This window comes from Clupea harengus, chromosome 4, assembly GCF_900700415.2.
Source record: "Clupea harengus chromosome 4, Ch_v2.0.2, whole genome shotgun sequence".
In the NCBI taxonomy this organism is placed as follows: Eukaryota; Metazoa; Chordata; class Actinopteri; order Clupeiformes; family Clupeidae; genus Clupea; species Clupea harengus.
In genome coordinates, this window is record NC_045155.1 from 19,301,919 (window position 1) to 19,315,290 (window position 13,372).

The 13,372-nt window shown below is 49.1% G+C and overlaps 1 protein-coding gene across 8 annotated transcripts in view; it reads left to right on the forward strand.

Annotated features, from left to right (window-relative positions):
• Nucleotides 1–13,372, forward strand: part of LOC105894207 (ankyrin repeat and SAM domain-containing protein 1A) — a 97,720-nt gene that overhangs the window by 13,385 nt on the left and 70,963 nt on the right. For 7 of the 8 annotated variants that reach the window (XR_004163577.2, XM_031566593.2, XM_031566594.1 and 4 more), the window contains exons 2-4: nt 4,092–4,172; nt 5,119–5,275; nt 6,685–6,747. Coding sequence is in view for 7 of the 8 variants with exons in the window: in XM_031566593.2 (XP_031422453.1) it covers nt 4,092–4,172; nt 5,119–5,275; nt 6,685–6,747 (301 nt within the window). In the remaining variant the exon portion in view is untranslated. The remainder of the gene's footprint in view (nt 1–4,091; nt 4,173–5,118; nt 5,276–6,684; nt 6,748–13,372) is intronic. The other variant, XM_031566597.2, reaches the window with a different exon arrangement.

The window sequence follows — 13,372 nt, forward strand, 5'->3', positions numbered from 1 at the left end:
CCTCCCCACTCAGCCTTCTCCTCCCTCCCCACATCATCGTCTCTCCCCATTTCCTTAAAGCCATTCTTTTGTCCAGTCATCAGCGCATCTCCCTCCCTAAGAGGATGAGGTGGATTGGGGGGAGAGCACTGACTCATGCCCTTGAGCTCCAGCAATGCTGCTGAAGAGAGATGGTGTGGAGGTGAAGAGAGGAGCATAACACACACCCACAGACACACACACGCGCACACACACACACACACACACACACACACACACACACACACACACACAGCAGGAAGACAGCTTTGCATGTTAATTGTGTTCGTCTTACTTGTGTCTGCTGTTTCCTGTTCTTTTCAGTTCACCCCCCCCACCACACACACACACACACACACCAAAAATGATCGCATTCATCCCTTTCCGCTCAATTTCCATAATGCCTCTTCCCTTCCCGTTTTTGGAAAATGTCCATGTCCAATTTTTTTGAATGCATAACAACGGCATGATGGGAGTTTTGATGTGGGAATGCATTCAGCAGTAAGCTGTTATGTAACCCCCCCCCCCCCCCCACACACTCTCTCCTTCTCTCTCACACACATACACAAACTCTCTCTCTCTCTCTCTCTCTCTCTCTCTCTCTCTTTTATTATTTTAATCTGGGCCAGCTACTGGCGGCCTGTGTTTGTTTTTGCTGCTTTGCTTTTAGCCCCTGATGTGTTCAGTGGGCCTGAAGCTGGAAGTGGTGCAGCTCCACTCAGCTCCGTGTCGCAGTGCCAGGCAGCTCAGGCTTTGGCATGGCGTGGCGCTGTGCTGAAAAGACGCTGGGCATTTTTCCGGTGTTGCGTAGGGAGATCTGCTTGAGTGCCTATTCCAGACTGTTAGCAGGGGTAGTGGAGGTGGTGGTGGTGGGGTTGCCTTGTGCGCTGATTTGAAAAAGCCCCCCCCCCCCCAGGCTTTGTACCTCCTACCCTGCCAGAAAGCACCCACTGTGCCACCGTAGCCATGGAGAAAGCCCAGTATCTTGGCCCTGCAGATTGACTGACTGCTGTGGAGCTTTCAGACTGAGACCTTCATGACCGTGATGAGAGGTTGGCTCACCTCTGTTTCTTTTCAAGCCAAGAAGGGAGAGCTGGGTTGACAGACACTCCTTTAATGAGACTGTGCTCTTGCTGCAACAGAAACAAGAGGACCACATCAAAGTAGCGCTGGCGTGCCGCTCTGAAAGGAGCGTCTTGTCGCCTGGCTGTCTCCTCCTTTCCCCTCCTCTCTTCTCATGTCATGAACCCCCCCCCCCCCCCCCCCCCCCCCCGGATGTGGATGATGTCACCCTGCTGAACGTGACAAGCAGGAGGCATTTCAGAGATGAGTCATGATGTCATGCAGGATGAAAACATGGCTGTGATGTGTGCGTGTGTGTGTGGTGCCCGTGTGTGTGTGCTGTGCCCGTGTGCACGCCGCTGGATGTGTCCTCTTGTTTCTGTTGCCGTTACAGCAACGTTGCAGCAAGAGCACAGTCTCATTAAAGGAGTGTCTGATCTGGGACCAAATCAAAATGCACACTCTGGTCTGGGGGGTTCAGGCCTTGGCCTCTGTAAAGTGCTTTGAGTCCATATCTATTGGTAATGAAGAAATCAATAAAGTTGAATTCTGTTTTATATTGTTAATGTCTTAATGGACCTCAGTTTCAGATGTAATCACCACTTATACCAAAATCTATTTTGATCAGACTACTAATTAAACTGTAAAGTCACACATGTTTGGGTAGTTGGGCTACACATCAAGCGCATTGTGTCCTAGCGCTGCAGACTGAGGGACTGGTGGTGGCTGATTTAGAGGCGGTGCCCTAAGAATGGAAATGGTATCATATCAGTGGAAAAGCCTTGGATATGCACCCCTCAAGTGGAGCCCATCTGACTCACATGATTTATTTAGGATGCATTCACTCTCCCTCTCTCTTTCTCTCGCTCGCTCTCTCTCTCTCTCTCTCTCTCTCTCTCTCTCTCTCTCTCTCTCTCTCTCTCTCTCTCGCTGTGGCTGTTCCAAAGCAGGCGCGGGGTGCAGTAAAGCTCCTCTGCTGCCCTGCAGCCTCATGTGCTGCTGCTGCTGCTGCTGCCTCCGGCTCAGGGAGCCTCCTTGTGTGCCATTTAATTACTGTACCCTCTCGCAGATTAACAGAAGCAAATGATCTTGACTAGGAGATGCGGAGAGTGGAGCTTAAGTGAATGAGTGCAGCAGGGGCTATATTTATCCTTCGGGCGCTCGGAGCATTCGCTGGAGCAGATTTATAATGCCGCGTCCCGGTCACTGATGTTTCTCCTCACCTCTCCTTTCTCCTCTCCTCTCCTGTCTTTTCTCATTTCCTCCTTTCTCCTCTCCTCTCCGGCAATGTTGCAACAGCAGTGAGAATACAGCAGCGCTTTTCTCTGTTTTGGTTTTTGCCTGTAATAAAAAAAAAAAAAAGATTGTCGTGTAGTTTCATGGCTCTTTTCAGACTGGGCTGACAGTGCTTCTCTGCGTGATGTTTTTGTGTCATGTGCATGGGGCCCGCGGCTGTGTTTCAGTATGCTGGCTCTGTCTGAATGGCTCCGAGGGCCAGAGGCTACCAACACTACCCAACCAAGTATGCGTCGGCCTCTGGTTATGTATGCCAGAGCAGTGGACACCGCAGGGGTTGCAGAACCAGCCACATGACACTTTAAAGATGCTTTTAACAGACATCCCAACCACACAGCAGGAAGTATCGTCTCAGGGTGCATATAGTATACTGCACAGTAATGATTGACAAAAGGTTTGCGTGCTGGTCTGGGTATTTGTCTCTGTGTGTGTGTGTGTGTGTGTGTGTGTGTGTGTGTACCCTCCATGAGCTTCCTCATTCCTCACCGCTCGCTCAGTGTTCTTTATGATAGGGAGCTCCTCCTGGTGCATTCCTCCTGGGACTGACGCACCTCTCCCCCCCCACCCCCGAGTCTGAGTTCAGCACAGACACCAGGCACCCATGAAACCATTTCATACAGTCAGGCACTGTGTTCTCCTGAGTCACCAGTTCAGCAGGTCTACTGATTAGCTAAGGTCAAAATGATACAAACATTCAGGTCTCTTGAGTTCTTCAGACATGGACTGTACTTATAGAAACCACAGACTTCTCACCCAGGCCTGACTGAGGCGGTTCACATAGGCCCTCAAAGACGAGTCAAATCTAATGTCGAATGCAAGGCAAGTTCACCAGAATTAATGTTGGGTAACACGTAACCCTCCCCCTTCTGTGCGATAGCTTCAGGCTGCAGAGTTTGCAACAGCTTTCACAGGTCCCCAAACTAAACACAAAGTCAGTGTATGCCTTGACATGGGATGCTAAGCTAAGGCTTTTAAAAATAGAGGAAGGGAAACACAGACTGACACGTTGGCCAGCCGAAGAGCCTTGTTGTTAACGCAGCCCCTCTTACCATGACTCAGCTGTAATGAGCTTAGAGTCTGTCTGGCATGGGCTCCAGGTCTAACCTGGCTCACGTCTCACTCAGTGTGCAATGGGTGTGCCCCGCCAAGGCAGCCAGCGCTCACTCACGAGTCATTCTTACCTGGTCACCTGCCCGATTTGTTTTGTGCTGCCCTGTGTGTGTCCACGTGTCTGACGATGTTGTTTTGTGTTGTGCTGCTCTGTGTGTGTCCACGTGTATTATGATGTTGTGTTGTTTTGTTTTGTGCTGCTCTGTGTGTGTCCACGTGTCTGATGATTTTGTGTTGTGCTGCTCTGTGTGTGTCCACGTGTCTGATGATGTTGTGTTGTTTTGTGCTGCTCTGTGTGTGTCCACGTGTCTGATGATGTTGTGTTGTTTTGTGTTGTGCTGCTCTGTGTGTGTCCACGTGTCTGATGATGTTGTGTTGTGCTGCTCTGTGTGTCCACGTGTCTGATGTTGTGTTGTGTTGTGCTGCTCTGTGTGTCCACGTGTCTGATGTTGTGTTGTTTTGTGCTGCTCTGTGTGTGTCCACGTGTCTGATGTTGTGTTGTTTTGTGCTGCTCTGTGTGTCCACGTGTCTGATGATGTTGTGTTGTTTTGTGCTGCTCTGTGTGTCCACGTGTCTGACGATGTGTTGTTTGCATGTGTTTGCAGTATCTGGAGGGTCCCCAATGTGAACTGTGTGGACAGCACTGGATACACTCCCCTTCACCATGCTGCACTCAATGGACACAGGTTGGTCTACTCTCTCCTCCTCTTGTCTACAGATTGGCCGTGCGTACCTGCATGCGTGGGTGGCACAGTCAGCCTATGTTGTCATTCACACCGCACAGATGATGCCAAGACGGCATGCCTTTTACCAGGCCTATTCCAGACCTGTGTGTTAAAACAAAACAAGATCCTCTGGCAAGCTAACTGTGCAGAGGGAAAACCTAGACAGTCCCCAGATCTGGAACCCAGATCTAATCTGAAAGTGGCATGTTTATACAGTGCAGTTCTCCCACCCAAACCAGATAGTGCCTGACTCTAGAACCGGTTGCAGCCCGCCAGAACAGCACTGGTTCCTTTCTTTAGAATGTTCTCCACAGGTCTCCTACCCACATGTTCAAATAAATTAGCTCTGCTAATTGGAACATTTAAAAGAATTCCACTCTGCGAGCACAGAAAGTAATTTATTACTGTTAAAAGACCAGGACTGAATGGAGTTTAGTTTAGCATTAAGGGCACATAGAATTGGATGCCATTGTATGAAGTCCATTTGATCCTTCCCTCCCGTCATTTACCCCAGGCTGAAGCATATCAATCAGAGGTGCTTTAGAGTCAATGCTCTGCACTCTGATGCAGAAGCAAGCGACCAGTCAAGCTATCCTAAGCACATCAGTGTGCTAATACTGGAGGTCCTTTGGAGACTAATGGTGTGTTTGTGCCCCAATCATGCACTGAAGCATATGTGATTCTCACTCATTACTTTAACCTCCTGCTTCATTAATTGTGCTAATTAGCCAATCCAGAGGGGTGACCCCAAAACTGCTTGGGAGAGCTACTACTTAATGAACCCAGAGGGGCGCTCCTCCTGCTCTTTGAGATTGCAGCGTTGTTGCTGTGGTAGTTGTTGTTGTTTTTATTAGATGCCCTCCTATCATCTGTCTCGTTTTTTCTCCCCCCGTGTGTCTGAGCGCAGCGAGGTGGTGGAGCTGCTACTGCGCAACGAGGCCCTCACCAACATGGCCGACAACAAAGGCTGCTACCCGCTGCACCTGGCCGCCTGGAAGGGGGACCAGCGCATCGTCCGACTGCTCATCCACCAGGGCCCCTCGCATCCCAAGCTCAACGAACAGGTTTGACTCCTCTGAATCTGGTGCCTCCCTTACTTACCCGACCTCTTTGTCCGTCCTTCTGCCCTACATACAGACACACACACACACACACACACACACACACGTGTTCGCAGCAGGTGTCTTCCCGCAAGTCAAGTCCTAATTTCCATTACCTTTGTGCAGTTTGCCAGTCCTGCCCTGATGTGCTCATTAATCATATGTCCTGGAAATCCCTTTGTTTGAATGGTGGTCTACATTATAGGACCACAGCGCCCCCCAGCCACCCATGTGCTCTCAGACCTTCATTGGCCACCCAAGTTCCCTCACAAGCACATGTCAAACGAGGGGTGCTGAAAGAATTTAAGCACATTTCACCAGATGGCAAATCGTGTGTGTGTGTGTGTGTGTGTGTTTGAATCAGTGTGTTTGTATGTTTGAATCAGTGAAAAACAAAGCGCGTTCAGATGCAGGAGATCAGATGCTAGCAACATTGCACGCAGACCAGAAACGTTCATCCTGTCCCAGCCACAAACCCTCCACCTCCCCCGCCCCCCCTTAGCTCTGTGTCCGCTGCTGTGTCTGAGCATTTGAGCGCTCATTCAGACGAAAAGGGAAATAACTAGACAATCATCGGTTACGCCACACCCCCCCCCTCCCACTGACTTTTTTTTTTGGCCACGCTGGGTTTCGGGAACAAAAGCAACCGCAACGTGAGCTGCCACTAGAACAAAATAAGCAAACCAAACACAAAAGCAAGATATGGCATGCCCTCTTACCAAACCCAACACCATGTGGTTTAACTCCAGCTGCAGTGTGGCCGAATGCCGCTAATACTCTTCATGCCTTGAAATGCCTGCAGCTAGTGCTCGTTATGTCACGTGTGTTATGATTTTGGTCTGTGTGTGTCCTCCTGAGTTTGTGTATGATTTGTGCCATGTTGTTTTTCTTTTTGTTTTTGTTTACAGCCTGTGTTTAGCCATGCCTCCGGGATGATTACACTTTTAACACCCAGCCTTCGACTGTGTTATGCCTTTATTGCTGTAGTTTTGATGGAAATGGCCTAAAATGAAGTGACTACGAGACTTAATCATTTGAGATGATTATGACGCTGACATCAATCAAAGGCCATTTAAAGATGTTTAAAGAAGAAACCTTTGCTTTAAAACCTGAATGCATTCAGCGTCACTGGATGCAGGTCACATTGGCTTTTTAACCTCCTCCTGCTAAGCTCTCGCCAGCTCACCTCATTTTGTGTCATTTCTCTCAGTGCTGTGCCTTATCTCATGTTCATTAACGCATCTCTTTTTTTCATCTAGACATTTGAATTTCACCCACAAGCATCTTGTTACCTGTGTGTTTTGTGTGTGTGTGTGTGTGTGTGACCAACTCATTGCCTGATGTTCATCTCCATCTTCTCCTTCCCATCCTAGAGCTCTGTAGACCACAGAGAGTTCAAACGCTGTGGGCCGTTTGACCCCTATATTAACGCAAAGGTGTGTACCGCCCCCTCCCCCCTTGCCCCGAGCTGCCAAGGCCTGCCAGCTTATTGGCTCTCAATCTCGCTTTCCTTACCCCCCCCCCCCCTCTCCTCTCCTCTGCTCCTGCCACCCCGTGCCCCCTTACCGCTTCTTTTCCCCCTTGCCACGTTTGGGTGGGTGTGGTGTGGTGTGGAGCACTGCTGGATGCTTTAAGGGACACTAATGCCTTGGGTGGGTGTGGTGTGGTGTGGTGTGGTGCACTGCTGGATGCTTTAAGGGACACTAATGCCTGTTGATGAAATGATGTCATGGTCTCTGCAGCGTCTCTGAGATCCTCATTGTCTCATTATGGATTGATTTTTAGGGTTGGGCATTTTTGGAGTGTGTGTGTACAGAAGATGTTTTGAAGTGTGTGTGTGTGTGTGTGTGTGTGTGTGTGTGTGTGTGTGTGTGTGTGTGATTAAAAGAATATGGGGTCATGACTTCTCCTATGTGGTTGCCATGTAATGGTGACCACATGGGACTCTGCCTGGTCTCTACTGTAAGGTATGACGTAGGGACAGGACTCTAGGGCTTGTATGAATATGTGTGGGTGGGTGTGTGTGTGTGTGTGAGAGAGAGAGAGAGGGATGGTTTTCTTGTGGCCATTTTGGTATGGCCTCATTTGAATTTGAGAGACAGATGGAGAGATGGTTGGTCAAAGAGATGGGACTGAGTGTGTGAGAGCCAGAGCAAAAGATGAAAGGATGAAAAAGGGAATGAGGGAGAGAGAGATGGAGAGAGCCCAAGAGGGAGAGATCAATGTGATTAGACAGCATCCACAATAATATTGTAATATTGTTATCCCATCTCCTACAGTAGCCCCCCCCCCCCCCCCCCCCCCCCCACACACACACACACACACACACACACACCTCCAGTGTCCCAGAAGAGTGGCCTGACACTCTGAAAACACAACCCTGTCTAGGAAGGTCTGTAAAAACACACGTTAACCAGATCTCACACACACACACACACAAACACTCACTCACTCACTCATCACTCCAGGTCATACTGTACATGAACTCTTGCTCTCACAGCTTAGATCTCCATTGGGTGAACCGTGAGAGAGGAGCTCTAGTGTACAGCTGCTCTCGCTGCTGCTCTCCTCCTGTACTTCTCCTGGATGTGGGAAGACGTTGCGCTTCACAGCACAAGCTGCAGCTCCATCTCTCCCAGCCAAAGGAAAAAACAGGGACTGGAATCCTCTTAAAGTGCCCATCCCCTGACTGCCAGCCCTGGGGTGCTCCCTCACGGAGACGCCGAAGGAAAGGGGGGGGGGGGGGGGGGGGGGGAGGAGGGGTGAGAGTGAGGGGGGAAAGAAAAAGATAAGGAAAAAAGAGGGCGGTTAATGGGCATCTTCTCATCCCTTCTGCTTGTTCTGTGTGCTTCAGCCATCCCCTGGTGACTTGGAAAAACAAAGTGGAAAAGTAAAGCTGTGGGATTTTTTTTTCATTTTTTTAAACGAGTGCAAGGTTGTTTTTTTTCGATGGGAGGTGCGGGGGGGTGGAGGGGGGTAAATAATGCATGTGGTGTTATGAATAAGTCAGTCTGTCTGCCTGGATGCGGTGGTGACCAGCAGGGCGCTCTGCCGCTGACGGCGGTGTGTGTGTGTGTGTGTGTGTGTGTGTGTGTGCAGTGCGCGGCTCTCGCTGTCAGTGTGTGTCTCCCTCGGCTCAGGGGAGAAAAAGGAGTATTAGAGAGGACCACCGCAGAGGAAGCTTTTCTGTGTACCAGTCCTTTTGCATCAGTGTCATTGTGTGTGTGTGTGTGTGTGTGTGTGTGTGTGTGTGTGTGTGTGTCTGTCTGTGTGCCAGCGGCATAGGGAAAAAGAGAGAGACAGAGGAGAGTGAGCAAGCAAAAGGGAGAGAAAGAGGCGGGGCGTTACCACAGCAACAGTGTCAGGACTGATTGGGCAAGTGGCTGACTCCAGCGGCACATCAAGGAAGAGCGTGAGTGAGAGAGAGAGCGAGCGAGAGATGGAAGGAAGGAAGGAGAGAGACTGAAAAAAATGGTAGTAGCGTGACAGAAAGGCTGACAGAGAGATGGTTACAGTATACCAGGGTATTCTGAAGTTCCGAGGTATGAATTTCAATACCGTCGAAAATACAGACGCTCCTCTTTAAAGTGATACGGAGCCAGCTCAGCCAACAGAAGATATATTTGGAGGTAGAAAATAAGTCATTGGTAATGATAGAATAGAATAGTCTAATAGTCTAAGAATAAAAGAATAGATGTTTCCCATACACCCCATGGGGTGATTACAACGTTGTGTGAGGAAGTGGTGTGGTATGGAGACAGAGATGGTCAGAAGGAAAAAGAGACATGAGCGAGAGAGAGGAGACGGAGAGAGAGAGAAAGAAAGGAGAGGGGAAGAGAGAGAGAATAAGAAAGGAAAAAAAGAGATGAAGGCTAAAGGAATCTGTGCATGAGGGGAAAGGACCATATGAGAAAGAGAGGTGGAGAGGGAGAGGGAGAGGGAGAGGGAGAGGGAGAGGGAGAGGGAGGGGGAGGGAGGGAGGGAGGGAGGGAGGGAGGGAGGGAGAGAGAGAGAGAGAGGGAGGGAGGGAGGGAGGGAGGGAGGGAGGGGGAGAGGGAGAGGGAGAGGGAGAGAGAGAGAGAGAAGCTGTGGGTTTAGGAGGTATTTTACTGAGTGGACTGAGCAGCACTCTTAAGTGCCCCACCCACACACACACCCCCCTCTCCCCCTCTCTCCTCTGGGGGGGGGGGGGGGGACTTGTGTGAGCGGGGTCAGACTGAACCCCACGCCTGCCCCATCAGCACTCGGCTGGATTTATTATGTTCATTCCATCTCCTCATAGCGTCCATCGCAGCTCCCATGCTCTCCGCGCTGGACTTTAATTAGAGAACACATTCAGCACTTCTCCCTGATTACGCCTGAAGGGAAAACCCCTTCCCCCTCTTCTCTTCTCTCCTCTCATCTCTCCCCTCATCTCTCCTCTCCTCTTTCCCCTCTCCTCTCCTTTTCCCCCTCTTCTCTCCTCTCCTCTCCACTTCTCTTATCTTCACTTCTCTTCTCCTATCCTCTCTATCACAAAATAATGACTTTGTTGAGACCCCCTTGATTGAAGCGTCTGTGCAGATTTGGAACAGGGGAATAGAAAGGGCTTGGTCCTAGTATTTCCTTTCTATTCATAGGTGAACCTGTGTGTGTGTGTGTTACTGATGGCAATGGCATGTTCTTTTGCACAGGCCACATTCATGGTGGGTTCATCTCTGAAGTAGGTCACCTGTCTCAACGGGTGAGTCAGATTTGCCTCTGAAAACATTCCATCCGGCTGAGGTAAAGGCTGTCCTGTGAGCCTGGAGTACGTCTCCCAAATGCATAGCTGCTAGCTACGTTGGCCACTTACATGGTACGGACCATCATTAAGTGACACCGGTGTTTGCCAAATCACTGTTCGACCGAGCGTTCGCAAACACTGTCATTAAGGTTGTGTGGTGCTAACAGCTCTCGACTTGCGGTTAGAAGCTTAGTTCCGGATACTTCATATTGAAGACATCACAGATGTCATTGGTGTCCAGATTAATCACTGTAAATGTATTCCTGTTCCTGCTTGATATTTGATATTGTTAACCACCATGGAACCCTACTTATAATTGTCTTATGCAAAAAATACATGAAATGTATGAGAAATTAGTTCACACGCCTGCAGGCAGTAATGCGGGCTGCTGCACCTCAGTTCAATCAGCTAATAGTATGTAGCCTATTATAGTAATGTCCTCGTATTGTAGGGAAGGAATATGGTGTGTGCTTTACATAGACCTAGTAACAGAGGATTAGAATGATAATGATACAAACTAAAGAATGGCTTACACATGCAGTCTCAGATCTAGAGGTTGTCTATCAGCCTACTGAGCCCAAGAGCTGACGACAATTCTAAGTTTATTTGTGAATTCTAGAATTAATTAACAAATGACTATGCTAGATGACCCAGGAATTTGAAAAAAAGGTCTCAGTTATTTGTCCCTCAGTGTAGCATGTGGGCTGGCACACCTGAGTATTTCACTAAGTCATTAAGCAAGTTAGTTCGAACTAGTAACATGATTCAGACTTCCATAGTAGTTTCATCATACCATCTTCTCTCAGTGTCTCTGTGTGTGTGTGTGCGCGTGTGTGTGTGTGTGTGTGTGTGTGTGTGTGTGTGTGTGTCTGTGTGTGTGAGGGTCGGGGGGGTGTGAGTGAATGAGCAGTGAACCATTCTGGTTAATGTTACAGCACCCAGTGCACCTCAATGAGTGAGTTTAGTAACCCTGATGAGGAGGGTGATGAAGGTGATGAGGCCGTTCTGGCCATTCCTGATGTGAGTGAGTTTGAAGAATGGTCTGTGTCTGAGAGGTTGCAGAACAGCAGTGTGTGTGTGTGTGTGTGTGTGTGTGTGTGTGTGTGTGTGTGTGTGTGTGTGTCCATAGGTTGTGACATTGCATGTCCCTCTATGCACCCCCCAGGGTGCCACAGTCTGACAGCAATCATTACCACAGATGTGTGTGCTCACACACACACAGACACACACACACGCTGCTACTGCTGTCCCCAGATCGTGCAGCTCGTCAGTCATCTGTCATTCTGGGACCACACACACTGTGCTTCCGTGACAGGGGTCTGTGTTAAGCAGAGGAGTCTGCCACAGTGCATCATCAGATTGTTGGATGGATACGTCTCTTATTTCACACACTGGCACATGCATACCCACTTCTGGCCACACACACATACAATGTCCATGCACACACACACAAACAAAACACAGTTTGCTGTGCAAAGTGTGTGTGTGTGTGTGTGTGTGTGTGTGTGTGTGTGTGTGTGTGTGTGTGTGTGTGTGTGTGTGTGTGTGTGTGTGTGTGTGTGTGTGTGTGTGTGTGTGTGTGTGTGTGCATACATACATCCACATCCACTTGTATGCATACACAAGAGAACATTGAAAGCATAACTCTGCAGTTGTGCACTGGTGAGTTTCCTGGGTTGTATGTGTATGTGTGTGTGTGTGCACGTGTGTACGTGTGTGTGTGTGTTGTTGTTGCGTGTGTAGAAGCCTTTTGGATCTTGTGTGGCAATCCTGCAGCAGCAGCTGCCATCCTCACCAAACCCTATAATTTCTCCCTTCCCCTCCCTAAAGGGCCGAACGTGATGTAACCACCCCCCACCACCCACCCACCCCCCCTCCACACACGCAGCCCCTTCCTCCAGCACGTCACATGCCAGTGGTCACCCGTCACGCCATGTTACTGTCATGCGTGTGTATGCATCGCTGCTCCACGGCCTGCTTTTGTCACTGTTCACCTCTGCAGAACATTCCAGAACGTGCAGCGAGTAGAATTAAATATTACACCATTAATATGGAAAGCGGCCAAGCATTATTCCGTCCCCTATCTGACTCACTCGGCACTCAGTGCTCAGTGCTCATCGCTAACCGGGCTGAAGGAGGTGGAGTTGAGCTGGAAGCTACTTAGCGCTGTGCGCTCATATCACTGCTAGTCCAGTCCTACCCCTCCTGCTGGTCACTCAGAAGGGGCTGACAGAAGAAGAACACACACATGGAGAGTAATGATACAGGACTCTAGACACACACACACACACACACACAAACACACATAGCATACCTGGACTTACTACTAATCACTAGTCTACTACTCTACTAGGGTTCTCACCTATTGATCAGACGTATACCTGTACGGTCTTTAAGTGACTTAATAATAATAATAGCGTCTGTGAATGTACCCAATTGAAGATGTTATGTAGACATTTTAATTGCTGATTTCTGTATCTGCTATATTGCATCAGATTTTGCCTGGACAGTGGTAGATGGGAGTGTTCCAGACTAAATAGCCTGTCTCTTTGGGAGTGTTAAAAGTGCTCTTGCTTGCTGGGGCTGGAGTTTGTGTGTGTGTGTGTGTGTTTGTGTGTGTGCATATGTTTGTGTGTATGTATTTGTGTGGGTGTGTTTGACTCCTGTAAAGTGCTGGTGTATATGTGTGTGTCAATGTGTGTGTGTGCGTGTGTGTGTGAGAGAGAGAGAGTGTGTGAAAGTGAGACTAGAGTCAGTGGTTAGTGTCAGTAATGAGTTGAGTGGGCAGGAGGTGGGCCTCTGGGAGTGATGAGAGGATGCTGGTCATGAGTCATTATTCTCACTGGTCAGTATGCTGTCTGTCCCTAGGGCCCATCGATTTCTCCCAGTTTTGTTGATTTATTTCTTTTAATCTTTCTTGCCTCTGTCAAGGCTATTTTTGCTTTTTCTTGTTCATCTTCTCTTTCATTCTCTCTCACACTTTATCTCTCTCTCTCTTTCTCACTCTCACTCTCCCTCTCACTCTCACTCCGTCTCTCTGAGCTTCCAGCCCTGACTAATGTTATCATGTAGAGTTAAGCCCAGAGCCTGATGAAGGCTGCAGCCATGGGGGTGTGTGTGTGTGTGTGTGCCCATGCGCGCTGCAGTCAGAGTGAGATCCCGATGTTTTCCTAACCTGCTTCTCCAAGAGATATCTCTTGAACGCAGCATTACTGTGAGAGGTTGCACCAGCAGTGGACCCTTAGGTCAGGTTGTGCAGCACTGCTCTTAGGTGTTATGTGTCCCTTTGTGTGTTA